At 31.9% G+C, this 23,078-nt stretch overlaps 1 protein-coding gene across 5 annotated transcripts; it reads right to left on the reverse strand.

Annotated features, from left to right (window-relative positions):
* Nucleotides 1-737: 737 nt before the first annotated feature.
* Nucleotides 738-22,576, reverse strand: LOC130892680 (protein Malvolio-like). Of its 5 annotated transcripts, XR_009059075.1 has the most exons (11): nt 22,317-22,516; nt 17,609-17,792; nt 14,937-15,286; nt 12,751-12,995; nt 11,005-11,213; nt 9,821-9,868; nt 8,914-9,043; nt 7,303-7,555; nt 6,406-6,681; nt 2,665-3,043; nt 738-1,967 (listed from the first exon to the last, which is right to left on the reverse strand). XR_009059075.1 is itself a non-coding variant. In XM_057798206.1 (10 exons), exons 2-10 carry the CDS (start codon nt 17,789-17,791, stop codon nt 3,116-3,118), a joined length of 1,713 nt encoding a protein of 570 aa, XP_057654189.1. In that variant the 5' UTR covers nt 17,792; nt 22,317-22,576; the 3' UTR covers nt 738-3,115. The 5 variants fall into 5 exon arrangements, 4 of the variants coding, with proteins under 4 accessions (XP_057654189.1, XP_057654186.1, XP_057654187.1 ...); XM_057798206.1 differs by having other exon boundaries at nt 738-3,134; nt 22,317-22,576; XM_057798203.1 differs by having other exon boundaries at nt 738-3,043; nt 22,317-22,543.
* Between the last annotated feature and the right edge of the window lie 502 nt (nt 22,577-23,078).

Below are 23,078 nucleotides of genomic sequence, written 5' to 3' on the forward strand. Positions count from 1 at the left end.
GAAAAGTCAAAAAGAAGATGATTCATTATAAAATAATAATTTTTTCTATGCGAGACGTATAACGGGTTGCGGACATGACAGGGGATGTTAACATTTTCCGGAGGAATTAAACCACAAAACTGAATTTTCTGGAAAACCGTAACCCCGATTAAAAAACTGACATGCATGCCTATAAATCATAGTTTTTTTCTTGATTATTCGAAAAGTGGAAATCGAATTGAAACAAGGATGGAGTTTATTGGAATAAACCTAGGTACGCCCTCTATGCTAGAATGTCAAAAGTACATTCATAAATCTACTAATTTCTCACTGTATAGTAGATATAGAACACAAGTTTGGACATTATCGAATAGATAGCAGTGCTTGAATAATGTAAAGAAAAAATTATGAAAATCGTTTTTCTCGGAAAACCATTATTCAAACTGACAGGACTGGTCTCACGGCTTATATCTTTGACTTGTTCATAACAATATTTTCCTGCTAAAAAATTTCGGAATTACTGCTTAGTCTTTATTATTTTCGAATGGAGTGAGAAATCAATAACAAATAAATTTTTTCAAAAACTCTAATATTATAGTTAAAATTCAAGTGACTACTGAGGCACAATACTTTTTAGTTAACCCTCGTATTGTATTATAATTTTTATTACGACATGACAACATGAATTTAAATTAGAAATTTAAGTAGGAAACGGGAGCTACTGGATTTATTCAAATAGGAAATTTCAAATTCAATCATTTTTATGATTTATTTATTTTTTTATTTATAGTCATTGGTAACAAATTGATTTGTTGTCTTTACAAATGACATATTTTCAACTTATGTACCTCGGCAGTATATATAATTCATAAACATCTTATGTTTTATTCGAAACACAATCGGTTTGCTCTTGGTAGCTACACTATAACTGTACCAGTGCAGGCCAGTTCATGAGTGTATAGAATTAGTTCGACCGAACATAAAGAACGATATAGTGCAGAGAGCAATGGAGCATTAGCTGTATTTGAGGTTATTTAATGTGAATCATGCTTTTTGATATTTTACATTTTTCTCATGACTGAAGATGTAGAACCACCGTTTCCAGATTACACTTATTGCACTGACTCTAGACCCGGTGCAAGCAGTACAGTAAAAACTAGTTCTCTTGCACTACTACTGAGAACAGCGACACTAGCGCTGTTTCCACTACAAATAACGCTTTAGTGTACACTGAACTAGTTCTGCCAGTGCAGCTACCAAGAACAAACTTAATATAAAGTGAAAAATAGATAATAATGTAATAAGTGAGAAAAAGATGCCATTTTTACACTTTTATTTCATTCTTAAATCTTAGGTTTTGAGCAAATATATTTTATACAATTATAATAAATATTTTCTTCTACATAATTAACCTTACATGGGGCGAATCGTTATTTAGCGATTTGATAGTGTATGAATATGTTTAATTATATAGTATAGATGGCGTTCTGAACACAATCGTTTCGAAACCCAAACATCGTCTTCATATATCGAAGGTAAACAGTTTACATGGCACAAGAGCCCCGTGTAAGGTCGACAGATCGTTCATGATACGATTTGTCTTAACCATTACCATATGGAATCAATTATCGAGGTCTGCATAAGTCAGGCAACGCTGTAGAAAAAGATTAGAACGAACATGTCCGTGATTTTGACAGTTGTGTCTGTGCTCGTCGAGTAGACGCGTTCTCAAAATGAATAACCGATGCAAGTTCATTCGAATTTTGAAACTATGTTTACCGACAACAATTTCCGAATTCGCCGCTACCAAATCGTTCAACATAGTAGAAAACGTATCAGAAATTGTTAAAAATGGGCCCAGTTGTCGACGCGCCGCGATTTGGACGACTTTTATCTGTAACAACTAACGAAAATATGGAAAGATTGGCGCTGGCAGTTAGTTGAGTTGAACCAATCGGGAAAACTTCAAATATTTCAATACAGTCGAACTCCGATAATTCGAACACCGATAATTCGAATTCCTCGTTAATTCGAACTTTTGCGTCGGTCCCTTGACATTCCTATTACTAACACATGTAAAAAAACCTCGATAATTCGAACTTTTGAAGTTCGAATTATCAAAAAATTCGTATTTTCTGTGTTAATTACCGAAAAATTCGAATTTTTGGCGTTTAAATAATTGAAAAGTTCGAATTTTTGATGTTCGAATAATTGAAAATTGTGTAAATTATGTATGTACAAAGGTATTAAAAAATTCGAACTGTTAGTGTTGAAAAAAATTGAAAAATTCGAATCTTCAGATTCTAGGTAAGACGACGATATTTTGTCGAATCACTCGATTTGCTTCAAAGGAAAAAATCGTCAGCATGAAGCAATCTAGCATAGCTGATTTCTTTACAAAAAAATAAATATATGTATTTTTTTTTATTTTAAGATAAATAATCGGTCCTTTTTAGGACCAAAAATTCTTCAAACGTGTACAAATTATTTTAAATAAATAAATAAATAAATAAACATTTTATATACCCATAACATATTTATTTATTTATAAAATGGAAAGATGCATCGAAATGCATACATATATGTATGTAAATGTGCACAACTCCGATAATTCGAACACCTCGATAATTCGAACTTTTGCTACGGTCCCTTGCAGTTCGAATTATTGGAGTTCGACTGTATTACATATTATATGCTTCTCTCAGTTCTTTTAAGTTCTTCTCCTTGTTCTTATTTGTTTATTACTGTTGTTTCTATCACATAAATAATTACTGGTCTTATTAGTGTCTTGTACTTTTTTATTTTGTTTTGATTGGTTATGTTTTCGTTTTTCAATAATTTTTTTTTTACAATAGTTATATATTTTTTTGAATATTTTTGGTGGAATTTTATAAAATTTGAAAATAAATATCTTACCTATTTACATTTAATTTATTTTTTTACCTGGCATGTTGCTATTACGCTGACCCAGTATTTAGATTCGATATGGCAATTTCGAATGATACCTATTTTTAAAATTTTTCGTTAAAAATTGTACTTGTCGTCAGGTAGATCCAAATTAACCCTTAAAAAATGTTGAAAAATAGAACTATGATACTAATTCAAATTAGTTTCCAGTAGGTTAATCAGTAAAAAGCTAAGCACCTCGAAGAAGGCTGAAAATGGAAACAAACGAAATGGAGTGTTAGTATTTCTAGAGATGTTAAAAAAGGTTTTATTAGACTAAAGCCAGTAATAATTAATGTCGTTTTTCAAAACTAATTTATTTTAAGATGTTTAATAAACATTAAAAAGAAAAAATAATGGAGATAAGTTATTTGAAAAAATACTCGAATAATAATAATAACTATTTATGCAAAATTTGTCCAACGAGACCGAGTTTAATAACACGTCTAATGCAATAAACACTTGTTGCCCGAGTTACAAACAATATTTTTTCTACGTTCACGAAAACAAAAATTTTGACTGGCATTTATAGAACTGCATTATCAAAATCGTAATAGTCGTGAGCGCGTATATTTGATGCATTTACATTTTTGTTTATAAATTGTTATCATATGGACAGTTTAAAAGTTTCTAGTCATTTCTTAATCGAGAACATAATAAATATGATTAATAATAAAATAAAATCCGCTATTCTTTGTTAATTCTTGACTTATTTGAATATTTATGTTTGTCTATGATCACGACAGATGAGACATTTATTGCATTAGAGCAATAAAGAACCATTTTTTCCAGTAAATATAGTTCAATAAAGTTGTGTTTATTACATGAACGTAGAAATAAAAATTTTATAATTTATAGACCAATATTTAATTGAAACAGTTATTTTTAACCATTTTTCAGGAAACTATATGATAATAGAAAGCAAGTCTTCTCCAGAAATATATTGCAAAACTTTTTATAATGTTTATAATTTTGCTTCTTTAGTTGGTACAGATTCTTGATTAGTTTTCTCAGTAAAAAATTGATGTTCGTTGTGTGAAATTTGGGCGCCTTATTTCAAATAGTGTATACTTGATTAGAGGGCGAAATATTTATCTATGGAAAATAAGTTTGTGTTTCTAATTGGAATTAGGGTTCCGGAATCATTGGAGTGTACGAATGCAAATATTGGAGTGGCAGAAAGGATTCAGTCGAGGTCGTGAAGTCGTCGAAAACTTGCCTCTTGTGAGTAGCTTTTTGAAAAGTTTATTATTTTTGCTTCTTTAGTTGGTGCAGATTTTTTATTAGTTTTTTCAGTGAAAAATTGAGGTTAATTAGTAAGTTTTAATAAATTAAAAGTGATCGCCATTTGATTGTAAATATTTCAAAAGCTCTTATGACGTTATTCCAAGATTTTTAACAAACACTATTAAACGACACCAATTATTACTAGATCTATTAATATATAATAAAAGCAAATTAAGATAATTGACCAAAAATTTAAAATAATAACAATTAGTGATCACCCGGCAGCTACTAATTATGCTAACAAAGAAATACATTTCTTTACCTAAAAAATTAACTCTGGAGTTTTTGGGATAATTATGGGATTGACCATTTTTCAAAAAGGGACAACAATAATAGGAGAGTGCATCATTTTTTAATAAGGTGAAAGGATAAATAGCAAAAAAGTCATTGTATTTGAAGAGAAACAAAGCGCTTTTACATCAGAACAACGCACCTGCTCACATTTCGGTGTTCGGTACTTTGAAATGTTCGACCACACACGTATTCGCCAGATCTGGCCCCTAGCGATTTTTTCCAGTTTCTAGATTTAGACGTGGTTCGAGAAATCTCCTTTAATTAGATTATTGTGCACAACTTATTAATTTGTGTACATTTAGATGATTGAATAAAGTTTCTCCATCGATTGTAACTCTTTAAGTACTTTCGAATATTTAGATTTTGTTTTATATCTAATCCAGATCGTGTTATTTGATCTAATACAACTTCTAGATAATTTTTTCTATGTTCAACAGTAAATCTAGATCACGTTAGAGGCCTAAAAGTGGATCAAAATAAGGTTTTGTTTGCGTACATTCGGTGCATCGGTTTAAGGTTATGTTTACTAGCGAACCACCGTCAGTTTAGTGGTCATTCTGTGCATCGGTTTAAGGTTATGTTTACTCGCGAACTACAGTCCCGTTCGCGTTCATTCTGTGCAGCTTTAAATTCAGGGTGTGTTTTTGACATTTATGAACGTCTACAGCGCATCATGTTCGCGTTCGACACGAAGGATGGACATCTACTTTTCAAGAGGTTGAATAGTAGACTAAGTCTTAAGAAAAGGGGAGGAATAAGAAGAATTTTTTATTGCAAAAATAGAAAAACGTAAATTTAGCCGGTTTTACATTTTCTACTATACATCTGAGCATTAGTTTTTGTCGCAAAATAAAAGAAAAAAAATATTAAAACTCTTTAGACATTGATGTAAAAAATTCAGTCAAAAGATATGACCTTAATTTTGGGTACTGAACAAAAAAAGCATGTGGTTTTCACATATTAATTTTCTTTTGAAAATGATATTTTTTTAAAGCTAATTTGACTGTACTATACTTATTTTTTTTCAATTTTGATAATATCAAACACAATACATTAACAACCACAATAATTTCAGAACATTTTAAAAGATTAATTTGTTCGAATAATTATTATTATAAAAATTTAAAAATATATTTAATGAATTTTGAAAAATAAATTTTTCAAAATTCGCTATGCGAACGGCCGGGTATTTTATATCTAGATGACAAGGCGAGTATTTGAATAGATACAAAGCTAGTGGTATTAACCACTTACTCTTCACAAGCATCAGAGTTTTGCCTGAAAGTAGAAATTTTGATTGAATTAGAGGAAACATTCGAAAAAATTTAATATTCACTTGTTATAAAATGTTATTTACATACAAAAAAACCACAACACGCAACATATTAGTTTATTAATAAGTCTCAGTAATCGGACATTGAAAGTAACAATTTTTAGTCGAATTTGATTGGTTTAAACTCTACGTTAAATTTGGATCAGCTACGCTCATTTTGCACCCTGTATTCCTGATTAGGGGGTAGTATTAATGCACATTAATCACCGGAGTAGACATACAACATACACCGTTATCCTTTAAGGTAACCATACACTACATATTTGCGTTATTATGGCTATTATTCACTCATCCTCGTGAATAATATCCATTATTATACACCTGTTGTGAAATATACTATTATCCATTATTCGGTGGTGTTTTCATAACTGTATAAATATAATGACAAGTTAAAAACATACGATGAACGAAAATTAAAGGTTTATCGATACCGATACCAACGGTTTAGTTATAATTAGCTAGTTTGCCATGCATTAATGGTATAATTTAAAACGTATAGCATTGTAAATCCCATAGCAATTTTTTATTAACCCCATGCGATATTGAAAGTAAATATAAATTATTACCTCGTATAACAAGTAGGACTGATATCTAAAGTGGCATCTACCGGACCCATTATGTACTTGTTGACAAAACTGAATCGTAATAAGCTCGTATTACCCATCGATATGGTCATATGTAACACCAAATAACAACAGACTATTAAATAAACAATACCGACTGTTATCACTAAGAAAAGTAGAAATCCATTCAATTCCATTTTATCTACAGAGCTTATTACAAAGTAAGTATTTATTCCTATTACCACGATGCTCAGTAAAATGGATGCCACTTTGTTTCCACTGGAAAAAGAAAATAATTAATTGTGAAAATCATATTTCTAGTTACAAAATGACGAAAATTTAATCATCTAATATTTATTCGCGGATCAAAAAACTTAATTTCTTTTAGTTCTTAATTGTTGGCGGCCTAGGAGCCGTTGAGGATAAAGGCCTTTAGACAGACCTCGTTCAAATATTCTTTGTAAATGTATATTTTTTGTAAATGTAATTTGCAAAATATCACACCAGGGAATGGGTGTCTCACAAATGCGACCAGCTGCGACATGGACAAAAAATCTTGAAATTCGTGAGGAGTAATTTCTAGATGACCCCTTAGGTTAGGTTAGCAGACAAATCTACCAGGTTTTTGTACCTACTTCCTTCTATGCGACATGAACATGGATATTGGAAAAACAGATTATTATTGAATCATCGGAAAGTCTTTAAATTGACTGTTGTCTTCGATTATGAAGATATACTTCTGCGCGAGGTTAAATCATCACTAAAGACTACATTAAGGGTGCTACAGACTCAAATTTAGAGTAAAATGCTCACGACGCGATTTATACTACAGAAAATTCAGTTTATAGGGGGTAGTTACAGTTATAGTTTAATAACTTTAGAAGCGGGAGAGTTACTTACATTCCGTTTACAAATTTTCCCATTATTTGCGGGTTGCTAGTGAAAGCTATGGTTGGAATTGTAGCAAACGGCAATTGAAGGCTCATAATTGCGTTTAAAATATCGTTCATACTCGTCAAATCGTTAATATTGCTAAAAAAAGCTAAACAGAATGTTGGTATTATTGCTATGGTACGAGTAAACAACACCCTTTTCCATTTAGCCCATTGTAGATTCAAAAATCCTTCCATAACAAATTGACCGGCGTATGTACCTAAAATAAATATAGATTTCATGAAATACGGGGTGTTTTACAAACAATTAACCGATTTAGATAAATCTATGTATATATTGATCTAGATGGCTATAATTTCAAATAACATTTTCTATTGTTTACAAAACAATAAAACTTTTGTATTCTTGTTTTGTTGTTCACTTCTATTAAAGTTTGAAAAAAGAATCAACAGATGTCGCCCATTTCGTAATTTTCACTGTATATCGTTAGAAAGCTCTGGAACTTTACTTGGTTTCCGCTAGATAGCAGTTGTTGGATTTCTACTAAATATATGAAATTTTATTATCTTCCTGCGAGGTAGACAACCAAAACAACACATTCACGATTAGTAAGTGATGAACTATATCTTCGAACAAGTAGTATTTTCAAAACGGTAGATTTATTAGCTCAATTCAGATGTACAAGTAATAATTTTCCCCGGTTTGGTTTTATATAAAATAAAAAAAAAATCTGCTAATGGTTAACGAAGCTGTGTCTCTCTGAAGTCTTGGTTTGTAACATGCCATTCGGTTTGTTATGTATTTCTTCAAACATTTTGAATATCCTTTTATTCACTGCGAAAAACAAATAAAAAGAGGAATGAAACGGGAACATAGATGAAAATTATTAAAGAAGGAATGAGTAGGTAGGACAGTAGGAATTTTTTCTGTTCTCCAAATGAATAGAAAATACGAATTTACATAAAAACTATCATACAAAATTTGCTTGAAACAAAAGGAAATCCAGGAATTTTTTTATAATAGTTTTTATATTAATTCATATTTTCTATTGATTTAGGGAACAGAATGAATAGAATAAAAAAGATTCCTATTTGGTTATATTTAAAAAAAATATAAATTCAGTTTTTTTATATGTTAGAGAATAAGCTACTATTTATTCAAATCTGTTCTACCTACTCGTTCCTTCTTTAATAATTCTCATCTGTGTCCCAGTTTCATTCCTCTTTTTATTTGTTTTTCGCAGTTCTACAAGATCCAACCAATTCAACTCACTCCAACATCTGGGAATCCACCCATTTTTGGGAGCAAAATGATAAAAAAAGTGAAAACTTACCAGCGAATATAAAGAATAAAATCACCACGAATTTACTAAAATTTACTTCGATTTAAAGTGTAGATAGGTAGAGGACGATTTAGAATACATTTCGAGGTTTTAATAAATTTCTCGAATGGAGTGGGAAATCGATAACAAATTAATTTCTTCAAAAACTCGAATGTTGAAATAAATAAATCAGAAGTGGCTACTGTACCAAAATACGTGAATAAAGGAATATTATTTTTGGGAAATATGTGAGGAACAAAATATAAAATTTTATTTTAGCATAAATATAATCAAACCTGTCATTGTAGAGCTTTGACCGGCAGCAAGGATGCCAACTGCCCAAATGTACATTGCTAATACTCCATACATACAACCGAGGAATATACCACCGGTATACAGATCCGCATCTACATACTCGGAATTTTCCTAAAATTAAAAATTCATTATTAAATATAACACACTGTATAAAAAGTTTTTCTAATTGATTGTTGAATGATGCTTTTTACATTTATCAAGGAAAAATAACCAAAAAAAAAAGATTTTGGAAAATTATATATTTTTCATAACCGAGGGAACAATAAAGTTCATTTTGTGGTTATAGTCCAGTTAAATTAGACCAAAAAATAAGAGGGACGCTACATAAATTCACACCAAGCTGGAAATCAGTGAAGTTGTTTAAAATATAATTAAAAATGAAATTTGAAAGTCCCGTGTATGGAGTTTTTGGCGATTTTCAGCAAAACGGTAAGTTTTATCATAAAACACCTCAAACAAAAATCGTAGATCATTAAATTGTCTACAACAAACGTATCAATCATTTTTTTCTGAGATATAACGAATCAAAAAATTGTAATCGTCATAATAAGCACGAGTACGCTACGTATATACCCCTCTAGAGTTAATATTTTTCTATCGGTCATTATACATTTAAAATATAAAATACACATAATTTATATCAGTTAAAATGACACCCAGTCCCTTAATTTATACGCCATTGTAACCTTGAGATAACATCAGTCTCCTGTTCAATTATGCGTGTGGTTAGGGTTTTATACCTGCTGTAATAAACGAAATACCGTTAGTCTCGAGCGCCAATTGCTAGTAAAAACCACATATCAAAATTGAAAATTGAGAATTTTTCATTTTCTGTATCACCGTGTAAAAATTCTGCTCAACTTAACAAAAAGAAAAAAAAATACTCACCGGAAATATGGAGGCATTGAAGGCGGGATGCTTGGCACACAAATCATGCTGGAATTATATAAAAACAAATTAGCTTGCAATTAAAAATAAAATAATTAAATTGACAAATCAGTAATTTAACTATAAACAATACCAATGATGACTCTGAATCGGATACATCGAAGTGTTGATTTGAATTTGTGTTTAAAATAAAATTTTTGCCACGAAATTAGTCGGATTAGATCAGACCCTTGTTGAGTATCTGTCTTCCCTCAATCATTGGGAGCTTACCACTTCGAAAATCACTTGGTAAATGTGACCCTTGGGACTTCAAAGTACCAAAAGCTAATCGGAGATCAACGTCACTAGGCTTGCCTCTCACTCACCAATGACAGGAGGTTCCATTATTTAGCATTGTGGACTTAGAATCATCCCTCTTAATTTTTTAAATGATCGATAGTTGTTATTGGATCTATATTTCCTTTTCTTGGTGTAACACACCATTTTCTCTCTGTAAATACGCTCCCAGATGCTATGGAGTTCAGTAGCCTGTATCTTCTACTGAACCTAACGTCTTTGGGTGTCTAATACCCGCTACAAGACTCCTGTCAATACTCGTAGGTTGTTTTCACTTCGGTTGATACCTTCAATGATCATAAGTTCTCAAATACAATTCCAGTAATTTTTCAACTACATACTTTATCCTCTCATACTCATACAGTATATCCTGAAGGATAAGCTCTGGTGCCTGCTTAACTATCCGACTAGGGGATGATCTCCTGCTTGGGATAATTCCCTTCCGAGTTGGTGTATCGTCCAATTTTACAGAGTGTTTTGTTCTGTGCCCTATTCCATTTCTTTCTGTTGTCTTGATGCTATCCGTTTACAATTTAATGGTAATTTTCTCCATATCTGATATGGTGGATTTAATCATCAAGTTCTACAGCTCAATTTTGAGTTTAATTATTTCTCAAAGGTATTTAATTCCCAGGCATGTCCTAATTTAATAACCTTTCAATTTTTCCCTGTTGAGTCCTTCTCCAGATATTCTGAGTAAGGTTTTCAATAAAGCCGTTGGTAGAGGTCAATCGCTATACCTTCAAAATTTCTCCTTTTGGTATTTTTTCTTTGCGCAAGAATTCCAAGTATCCGTTGTAGGAGAAAATTTCGATTCAAATTATTAGAACGTCTGAAAATATACTTACGGCTTCTTGGTTGGTCGTTTGGAATAATCCATGGGCGAATACGGCTACCACAAACACATTTATAATAAAACTTATAAGTAAAGCTACTGACGCTTCTATAAAAAAATACATGTTAGCGTCTCTTATTTTTTCTGGCTTTGTTCGATCGATAGCTCTCGATTTTACAAGAGCGGAATGTAGATAGAGATTGTGAGGCATAATTACCGCTCCTGAAATCATAAATCAATGATAAGATTAGTTCAAGACATTTTTAGTACATCGATTAATAAGTCGTGTGACTGATACAAAGATGGCGCTGGCATTGCCAGATCTGTATGACTTTTATGAAGTACCAGCTTTCAAAAGACTATGTGTCAAATGTCATGACATTTCGTTTAGTCAGAAGAAAGTGACAGCCATTCAAGTGAAGCTCCAAAATAGGTTAGGTTAGGTTAACGGACTCTACTCCATTGGAAAGAACCATTTATTATTGGTTTGCTGAATGTAAACAATGATGGTGAACATCCTAGTCATAAAATTGAGTTGGTTACTCCAAAATACATCGAAAAAGTCCTCAAATTGGTTATATCTAATCGTAAATTGAAATTGCGTGAGATAGTTGGAGCCATGAAGATATCAGAAGGCAAGAAGGCAATTATGCACGAACATTTGACCATGAGAAAATGGGTGCCGCGTTTACTCACACTAATCAAAATGATCATCTGAGTGAACTGCAGCCGGTGAACCACGTCCAAAGGCACAACAGTCAACTGGGAAAGGTATGGCTTCAGTATTTTGGAATCAACATCTCCAAAAGGGAGAGATAATTAACATCGAATACTACATAGAGTTGTTGGATCGTTTGAATACAAAAATCAGGGAAAAATAGCCTCATATGTTGAAGAAGCAAAATCAATGTTTCACCAAGACAACACATTCAAAAATCGATAGTAACGATAGTTAAATCAAACGAATTGCTTCCTCATCCACCGTATAATCCAGATCTGGCCACTAGTGACTAACTGATCTCAAAAATGTGCTCGCCGGTAAGAAATTCAACTCAAATGAAGAAGCAAGTGATGAAACTAAAGCGTTTTTTAGAGCAAAAGACAAATCCTTCTACAAGCAGCGCATCGAGAAGTTAGAGAAGCGTTAGAATGATTGTGTTGCTCTTGAAGAAGGTTAAATTGACGAATAAAATCGATTTTTGTATTTTTTTTTATAGTTAGTCACGCGATTTATTGAGTGATGTGTTCCTTAGACGAAAATGTCATGATGTTTCAAGGGCTAGGAGCAAAAAGTTCTACGACCAATTACTCCGTAATAGGTTAGGTTAATACAGGTCACCTTTTGCATTATTCGGTCGTTTAACAATTCCATCGGTAGTATCAGTGTGGGGAAAGAGTACAGAGAGCGATGCACGCAGCAGTAGACGCCCTGAAGAAGCTGTCACCATTGGAAGGCCACAAAATCATGTGAATCAACCTCATAGTCGACCAAACACCAGAACGAAGTGATGATTCTGAACAATGTTAGTAGATTTTTAAAGGCAAAAAATCAAAAAGTTTGCAAAAATGCATGAATGGTTTCAGCATCCACCGTATTGACCAGATCTGACCTACGACAACGTTTTTCTGTTCTCAGACCTCAAGAGGATGATCACCGGATAGAATTTGGCGCTGATAAAGAAACTATCTCCTAATTAGAAGCTATTTTGAGGGTTAAAAAATTTTTTTTCTTTTTCAGCCCAACAGTTATGAATCTTACCGATTATTCCAACTCCTTGTAGTAACGCTCTAGAGTCACAATTCGAACACCATGGAATGAACATCCCTTTAACTACGCCCGCTGCATCTGGTTTGGACGTGACGTATTCGAAACCGAACGTTAAGCCCATTATTGTTATCAGCAATCCGAAGAAGGATTCGAGTTTTCTTAAGCCGTATTTATCAAGAAATAAAAATGTAAATGTGTCTATTATCGTTATCAAAACTCCTCCCCATATCGGTATGCTATAGAAACAAAAAGAAAACGTTAAAATAAACGAAACAATTTACAAATACAAGACAAGGTAATTGAAAGATTATTTATTTTAATGTAGAGTATCGATACTCCAACAGAAGACTTTCTTTCGATCAGTTAAGATCATTGATTATTTATCTGTATGTCAAATTATACGAATTTTTTTCAAAACCAAGCGGTTCTGACAGCCTTGGAGGTTATTGAATACACTTCCAATAAACAAACTCTAAAAACACCAGTTAATACAAAACAATCTGGCTACTAGGCTATCAGGGTATAAGAGGATTCTTACTCAAGATTTCAGATATGGAAATAACGATGTAAATATATCAAATATGACATAAATTTTTGACATTTTTAATGGTGAACGTATACTCAGAACGTTTTGCTATTAGAGATTTATACTTCAAACAATCATTTTGCCCAAAAAAAAATGGAATCGAATCGCAATCATTTTCGTTCGATGATTTTCCATGACTTTCAATATGGATTATTGAATCAACAGTAACGCGCAGACACCATCGAGCCACAACGTTTCACTGGTTTACCGAATTCAATCGTGGTCTTAAATAGCGACCTCTATAGTTGGTCAGGGAGACTCTGACTTCGAATCCTCTTTTTGAGGTAGCCCAAAAAATGTTATATAGGATTCATAGCAGGACTATTAAGTAGACATTCTAATAAAAGGATATTGACGTCATGTGGGTAACCAATAACCTGTATAGCCATATAGTGGGGATGAGGTCGTGGTTTATCATCGAGGTTTTTTGATAGATTAACGTCAATGTCATTTTTATTGGAAAAAACAGAAAAAAAATAAACGACTAGAATAGCGTGGTTTGTTTTTAGTTGAAACACAAAATTTTTCGAGTAAAGTAGAAAAACCTGGACTCTTTGGACTAGGGTTGTCTCATTAGTTGTCACATCAATAACGAACTGATCGGATGACTAAACATTCAAGTGCTGAAAATTTGGAAAATGGTAAAAAATGAAAAAAAATGTAGTAGAATGGAAACAATTGAAAGAGTAAGGGGGTATAGCAAAAATGGAAAGAAAAATATTTTACGAACGATCTGAGATAGGGCGGAAGTGGAAGGGGGTGAGGTATTAAGAGTGAAAAACGGTTTTCGGCAAAAAAAAAAACAAATCCTGTGGAAAAAAGTTTAATAAGAAAATTGTAGGTAATGAAAAGGTATCCAACTTTTTGGTTTACAATTTTTCACATGACCTCAAAATTGATGTGAAAAATTCGAATAATAAAGTTTTTGGTTTTTTATTTTTATCTTATTAAAATAATTATTTTTTTTTTTCAAGAAATTAAATTAAAACTAAACTTCTTTTGTGCTAAACATAATGTAATTTTTTGCACCTTATTTTGAATTTATATCGAAAAACCACCATCATAATTTTCAGTCAAAAATTCTCACCCCAAAATATCGGCATTTTTAAAAAGTTTGTGAAGTTTTTGTTCATTGAAATCTTGTCTTTCTCGTGGTTTCAAAAAATATAAATTACTATGATAAATTCCCTCAAAAAATGCGAAAAAAAAACTCGAAAACGAATTTTTTTTAATCATTTTGTACAATTTTTAGCTAATTATCAAAATTTTCCATTTCAATTACCCTCAAAAAACGTGAGGCTCTTTGTTACATTGATAAATAAATAAATTAATAAATAAAAATTTTCGATTCCAGTTTTTTTTTAAAAAGTCGGTATTTTGGCTTGAGAATTTTCCATTAAAAATCAGAATGCTTTTTCGAAATTAAATATTTTCATTATTAATTGTGGTTTACAACAAATATTACAAAATAACTTTGTTTTAACCAACTTTGGGTATAGGGTAGGTATAGGTTAACAAAGATTGAAATACTGTAATAACCGAAGTTTTTATAGTATGATTGGTATACCCTGTATATAAAATATATACTCACACTCGATTAGAGAGTAAATATATGGCAACAGCGGTCCCTATAACTTCTTGCATATCACTTCCAATAATGGCTATTTCAATCATTATCCATAATATCGTCCTTGGTACTTTCCTGTATTGCCTGTAGCACATTTCAGCCAAATGTAAGCCTGTTACCACGCCCAATCTGGCTGACAACCTTTGCATTAATAAGCCCAAAAGTGTGGCGCTCAAAAGTATCCATAATAATTTATATTGAGCAACGGTGCCACTACGTAAATCACTTTCTATATTACCCGGATCTAAATATGCGATAGACATCAGAAATCCTGGACCAGTAAACGCCCATAATTTCTTAAAGCTGAATTTATTCTAAAATACAAAACGTGTTAATAAAACCAATGAAAATTTAATATAAATATACTGTTAAGTAAAAAAATCGCGGTCAAAAAAATCTGTAGCTTTCATTCTGTTGATTTTAGTACCACAAAGTCATGAGTCTTAGCTTTATGGTGAGTGGTCTATGTTGTTTGTTGGTAAAGAAAAAATATCGAACGAAAAGGAATCTTAAACAATGAACAAGGGTCAATAGTAAAAAATAAGTGTTTTCCCTTCCCAGGCCTTGATCGAATTTTTCACTAAGTTCATCCCATAAATATTCGATAGGATTTATATCCGGGCTAAGCGCGGGCTAATCTATAACCGCCATTTCGACAATTAGTATGAAATGGACATTGTCCTGAGTTAGAACGAAATTTTCGCCGATGAAACTGGAGTAAGAAACGACGCGATCCCCTAAAATATCTTCCATGTATCGGTTCAGAGTTTATCGCCTAGGCGAGCTGCTCGATAAATTGGTGTTGATTTGAGGTCAGTAACTGGCCTTTTTGGCTCAATATTAGCTGCCTTGAGTCTTCTACGGACTTTCCAGCCGCTCACAGCCCCCCAAAGTAACCCGAACGTTTCTCTGAGCTCTTGTTGGATTTGAAAAGCAGTAAGATCCCGATTTATCAACGATGTGTTAATACGTTCTTGCGGAACTGTGTCTTTGATGAAAGTTCTAGTCTCTTGGTAATGACGGTAAACTCTAGAAACACCAGACTGACTCAGTTTTTGCTCTCATTGAGGTGCTCGCCTAAACCATCCAGAAACCTCCAACAAAAGCCACGTTTTCTCTTATACAGCACTAATCGAATCTGTCTAGGTCTCCTGTAGTCGCTACCATGTGGGCTCTGGCTTTCGGCTTTATGTTCAACGCACTTGCCACTTCTCGCTGACTCTGGATGGCAGCTTCAGCAGCTTTATCATCGGTTGATGTTTGATGGTTAACTGATAGTGATGGGTCTGGTAGTTAACCTTTTATAAGGGTCAGTCAATATCTTCAAGATTTTACCAACAAAACTACAATTTCGTGTTCAGTTTTTTTTGCCAGTGAAATGCGATTTTTTTGCTCAAGAATGTTATCGGTAGCATGCTTTTTGTTATTTTCTCTAGGTAATTCCCCTCACTTGTTAAACATTTTTGCCATATTCCCAGAAGCTTTTTGATCAGAAGAGACCAAGAATCGATACAACGAAAAATTACCAAGAAACTCGTAGGATAAAATTGTAAGTAGAATATTGAATCAACAAGAAATAAACTGGAAAGAAGCAAAGGACCTTAATAACCCTTAATACCTCTAAGTGGAGACATTAATTGTGTATCTTGTAGGAATGTCTTCCGTTGTAACATGCGTGGTGAGCCGTGGCTCTCAATCTATAGATACATAAATGAAATTATAACTTTATCCTCTAGAAATGTTGACTACAGCGTTATCACATTCCTGGCTTATCTCGGTTTATTTTTATTATAATTACTAAACGTAAAGTAGATTAGTCAGACGAAATTTATTATAACGAAATGGATGTTTCGAGCTGCTGAGTCGAAAAAACAAAATTACTTTTTGTAACTTTGTAAATTTTTTCATGGCTGATGATCTGCAATATCCGAAACCAACAACGTCCGTTCAGCAGGGCAAAAAATGCGACAAGCAGCGATATCAACGAAAAAGTTCACTGCAATCCACACAATGACGTTCATGACCACGATTTTTCCCGTTCCACCCAAGTAGAATGTCTCACGAGGCGTTTTGAGCGTTCAGATAATGGCAAAACGGAAAATATAAAGCGAAAACTTTAAGAGGTTATGTCATAAGTTATTGAATTGTTTAGTGGAGTGCTTAAAAGACGTCTAGATCAACAAATTTTGAGACGCATATAGTCATCCTAAGGGATTCCTACTCTGAATCTGCTTGAATTATGATTTCGTATAAAGGGAAGCGATATTCCAGGGCTCAGGATTCGTTGAAATCTGTTTTTTCCCGTTTTCCCCGGACGTAGGTAGGAGAGTAATTTTCTAGAGGATGGTCCGTGATACTCAAGTTAGCGGACCACCCCATTATTTTAAAAACAATCGAGGACAAATTCTGGGAATTTCACGGCATAAAAACGGCAATTTTTGAGCTTGTTGTGGATCTCCTTAGCCGAGCTTTACCCTCCAGCAAAGATTTCTTTCAACTCTTCAAAGTATTCTCCAAATTAGTTATTTGTGTGTTTCTTTTGTACCCAAGAAACATACATTATTTTTTCTACAGTCGTTTATTAATTAAAACAATTTTCATCGAGCTACATTTTTTTTTATAAAGAGCTGACTTACCCCATCAATATCCGGTATTTTTATTTTTTCATCTGCGAAATATGTCTGATTAGAGGATGTTCTGGAGTCACTGGGTGTGAATTGTCCATTGGAACTATAGGTTATTGGTGCGTTAGATCTAACGGTAGAATCTGCATCTCCTCCACCAGAATTATGGGCACTTTCATAAGATATTCCAGGCATTCTATAAATTCGAAGCATATTATTCACAAGTGTTTAATATAGGTGAAGTTTAGTCTCGCTGTTTATTGTCACTGACAGCTCAGTATTAATACTCGGTACCTTCAAACTGTAGGTCCCGGGTTCGAATCTGGTCTAAGAAAATTAGTGTTTTATATGAAAAATATGTAAAAACCAATTAGTTAGTTATACAACAAGTACAAAAAGTGTTAATTGCACGCACGAGGCCGTTTGGCAGAGTTTGACAACACGACACAACATTATGGGGAGTTAAATAGGGGTGACTTGCGCTTGAAATTTCACAGAAGCTTTTTATCTCTGTTGATTTGAAAAAATCAATGTACTGAAAAGGGAGAGCCGGATCTAAAGAAGGTAAAGACCGTTCCATCTGCAGGCAAGGTCATGGCGTGGGATAATTTCCATCAAATATCTTGGAAAAGATAAAACTGTCGACGGCGGGTATTATGCGAACTTATTGCAACGTTTGATCGAAGAAATCAAGCGAAAACGACCCCATTTGACTAAGAAGAAAGTGTTGTTTGCAACCAGCTCTTACATCTGTTATTGCAATGATCGAAATTATTTAATTAAAGTTTGATTTCGGCGTTCACTATATAGTGACGTCATTCGAAACTGATTAGTGCACCGTCTGTTTCTGATTACATGACAAAATATTTAAATTCAATGAATTTCTTGAGACTTTTATGAATAAAAAACGATATCGAATTATTTATCATCAATGCCAAACACCCTATTTCAGTGAAACAAATTGGAATGATTAATAAACGAAATAAATCTGTGTTTCATATATTTAGATGTTAAAGATTTTAGGGGAAATTCCAATGTATGTCTGAAGTCTTGACAAATTCGCATTCATGATTACGAAATGAAAAATTCTAATTAGTTTATTTACATTTATAATCGATAAAAGCAGTTTTATTTTCAATTTGAATATGTTAAATTTTTATTTCCAATCTATAATGACTTCTCATACTTCTGTATTTCGTACGGTTATTTTTGAAAAAACAAAACCTGGTAAAAGAAAGAATTTTTGGAAAATACGATAGATTTGAGTCGAGAATTTCTCAAATTAAAAAGAAACTTTAAATGGAAGGGAGGTTTGGAAATTAGCTCGTTTTAAGGTTCATTCCATTATAAAGATTTATCTAAAAGTGAAAAAAATTGTTTTGTGTAATCCATTATTTTTAAAACTCTTCTTATATAACCAAATATACCCATGAAATATTTCACAATTATATGTAATTGAAATAACCGTTACTGAAATATTAATTAATCTAATTGTATGTTTTCTAAATAACACTAATATATTTTATGAAAATTTTGATATTTATTGTCATCAAAGAAACATATGTTATTTTTTATGGAGATAAGGGACAATAAAGACTGAAAATCACGTATTTCATATTTATTTTAATGGTGACTACAATGTTGAGTTTATGTTCTAACAGTGGCGACTCGTGGTAAAAAATCTCAACTTTTATTATAAAAAAAGAAATGTACTGAACAACATAAACAGATTGAAGCTTCCAGTGATTTGGGCCACAAAATTTGATACAACTAATAATTTTCAACAATATCAATTAAAAATGATATTTGGCAACACTGTACTATGTACACTATGAAACAAATCAGCTGATAACTGTCAGTCATTTCAAAATGTAAAAAGTTCCGTTACCATTTGGATGTGTTTGATTTATTCGTTTCTGTTCGAAAATATAGTTTAAGTATGAATCAAATGATTTTAGATGCGTTTTTATCAGTAAAACATATGATCTGAAGTTGGCGTCGGTGTCAATGACTGGAACTGTCAAAGTAAGTATAAGGAAAATCTTCTAAATCATGTTGCATGATCGTTCCGAAAGTGGCTGAATGTTTGGCCAAACATTCTTCGAATATATTACAAAAATTTTCCTTCCTCGGTTGATAGATAAGAAAATTAAGTGACCTATATTGATGGTCATGTGTCACATATGACATTTCAATTGTCCCCTTTTTGTTTAGAGAACGGTATCGAAAAAAAAATCGACGCAGTGAATCCAGCCTATAAATGTTTCAGTTTTTAAACCTTTTAAGACCCTTCGGAAGGAATATGTAAGAAAATGGCACAAAATCATGGAGAGAAGCTCCGAAAAGAACATTTTGGACATATATTCGAAAAATCCTGCTTTCAAAGAAAACAAATCAGATTCGAATGGAAATGTCGAGGAAACTTTTTACTGTTTGGAAAAATCTGAAGGATAGAATAGGGGTTAGAAGAAGAGAAAATATTGAAAAGGTAAATGGAAGAAAATGATGTAGCCCAGCCTGCCTGTTCCGGACTTACATAAGAATTAACTCAAACGAGAAGACCACGTCTTCAAAAATAATTGTGCACCATTTAAAAAGGCTCTGTGTTGGCCAGAAGAAATCAAATGTGAAAATAAGAAATGAAACAAAGCTGCTTTTACATCATATGATGTAAGGTATGGACAGAAAGAATTAGAAAAGAAGCAAAATCAGTTCGAAGGAGGAAAAAGAACTGAAGAAAGGAAATGCAAGCAAGAGTTGAGGAGGAATGGGAAGAGATTGGTGATAGCATCAATGATGTTCAATCATAAAAGGAGGAATATGAAGAAGAGACTGAATGTGAAAATGAGCAAACTAAAATATAAAATCAAAAGGAAGGAATTTTAAATTTGATGTACATTAAAGTGAGAGATTTTGTGTTGGCAAGGTTTTTGGGAGGTAAAAGGCAAACATTCTTCTACAGATATATCCGTATGGTTCAAAAAATTTATACCAAGAATTATATTGAAGTTTTTTTCCCTAAAATCAACAAGTGACACATGAACCTCAAGAAACGTATACTTTTTCAAAGGAGATAGATATTTTTGAAGCCTAAAGCTTGTACCCAATTTAAGTTTTCTTTTTATTTATTATTACTCATATTTTATTTTGTTATTACTAAGTCATTAATAATTTTATATACTCTCATGTAATAAGAAAAAAAAATAAAGTTTTTTTGGTTCTTGTCAATTACTGGGGTGTCAACAACTAAATAATAAGCAAAATACATTTAAATGCCATAAGAGATTTTCGCAGGTCTGTTGGTCTATTGCGCTTCAATCTTCTTATTTGAGATGTTCACTATATTTTTCACTTTACTCCTTCTTCACTTAGAACTACGTCATTTGGGGCGTTCATTATCATTTGAATCACTTCACTTTGAAATCTTTCCAAAATAGTTAGATTTGAGTTGCTTGTAGTAACCCATAACTGGATACCGTATATACAGATGGGCTTGAGCATGTTTATGTTTCTAAATCGTCTTGTTTTTAGGTTTTGTCTCTTTTAAAATCGGTTTTTTTCATAATTTTTGAAAGACAGATAAAAATTGGACGTTTCGACTACTTTTAGTCTTTATCAAAATATGATTTGGCACTCACAATTTGCTTATTTATATTAATCAATAGATCACCTACATCACAAATATCAAAATAAAAATAGAATCAAAATAGAAATTTATTTTTTCTTAAGTTTTCCATCTCAAAAATGTGTAGCACTCATTAATTAAATTATTTGTAGTTGTATTAGAATTTACAGAATAGAGTTATAAATTTACTTAAATTAGTTGGGTCTTTTTTTATCATTTATAGCTTTTTCTTTCTCATGAATTTGAATCATAAAAACTCTCTTTTTTGTGTATTAGGTTCCAAGAATTTTTGAATATTGTTAAATATTTATATTATCTTAAATTTTTAGTCACTGGTAGTCCATTCCTATAATTATTAACAAATAAAACATAATTTCTACAGTCATCGAGTGATACAGGGTGTTATTTTATAGCTGCTATATCAGAAATTTCAAAATTCAATAAATACTAATATTTAGTAAAATTTTATAATTTAAATTAAAAAAAAAATTAGGTGAAATCGGATCAAAATAGATCATACTGTATATATTTTCATTGAAAAACAATTATTTACAATTTACAACCCTCTTAGAAGACATATAAATAATTTTGTTTAATATCAATATAATTTTAAAACAAGTCTAGTTGCTGTCTAAAAAAATTGAATAAAAAACATGAGAATTTATTTTTGAAATTTGTAGTAACTACTAGTAAATCGATTTTTATAATGGTGACAATAAAATTGATTAATTTCATTTATTCTTTTAATTCAATTTTCATCTGAATTAGAATCTTATACATCAATAATAATTAGTTTATGCAAGTGAATGTAACTTATACATGACCGTGAAAGATACTTCCGTCTTATATGATGACTAGTAAACTAAATTTTTTCGAAATAATTAGTTTATTGTTCCTACGAAGTCAATATTCTAATTTAAAGCTAAAAATAACACTATGACAAGATGATGTAAACTAATTCTAAGAGTATAGTCAATGCTTATGAAAATAAATAGTTAACAAATAATAAATTAATACACATTATTTAAATGAAATAAATTATACGAATTAAACTTTGTAAAATGAATTTTTAGTTATAAAAAATGTAAAACTCACTTTTGAAGGTTAAAAAGTTTTGGGTTCCACTTTATCAATATCGGCTATAATGGTGATTAATTATTATAATGGTTGAAACAATCCACAATTAATACATTTTAAGTAAAATTTTAAACACAAAAATTTCAAACTGACGGTCAAGTTCACTTGTCACGTTGACTTCGTTGACCGACAATATGACAATATAAGTAGTAAGTAGTGACTGGTAGAATGATGTGTCATAACTTGAACACTATTTTCATTTCGGTTCGAATCGAAATAATGTCATTCGATTCGAATCGCAAAAATAACACTGTGGTTACATCAATCCAGTATCGAGTGAATCGATTTTTTCGGTAAATGAAACACAAAGAAAATATTCACGTCGAACCCTCATAAATTTAATTATAAAACGTATTAAACAATTATTTATAGGTTTTTCTTCGTATTATGTGATTCAAAAAACTCTTCCAAATAACAAATGCGGAATAAAATGTGTCATTATGGTATTATTAGCGATATCTTGAATAGTTTATGTCTTCCGATAAATTCATATTCGTCAATTTTTTGCATTTTTATGTCTGAAACTGGTTCGAAATCTATAATCCGCTCTTTAAATAAGGGGCTTATAATAAATTCAGTTTCGAAGTACCTGTTTTGACCTCCGCTGTTAAAAAGATTAATTCATTTATCTTTCACTTCCTCCATGTCCTCTATTTCTTTTCCTGGTATTATTGGTTCCTACTGGGTTTTTTGGTAGTTTTACTTCTTGTTATCTCTTTT

This window comes from Diorhabda carinulata, chromosome 4 (genome assembly GCF_026250575.1).
Source record: "Diorhabda carinulata isolate Delta chromosome 4, icDioCari1.1, whole genome shotgun sequence".
NCBI lineage: Eukaryota > Metazoa > Arthropoda > Insecta > Coleoptera > Chrysomelidae > Diorhabda > Diorhabda carinulata.

Coding starts and splice junctions, on each gene's coding strand:
- LOC130892680 (XM_057798203.1), bottom strand. CDS start 17,791: ATGCCTGGAATATCTTATGAAAGTGCCCATAATTCTGGTGGAGGAGAT. Junction 11,214..12,750: donor ACAAGGAGTTGGAATAATCG/GTAAGATTCATA, acceptor TTATGATTTCAG/GAGCGGTAATTATGCCTCAC. Junction 6,682..7,302: donor GGAAAATTTGTAAACGGAAT/GTAAGTAACTCT, acceptor TTCTTTTTCCAG/TGGAAACAAAGTGGCATCCA.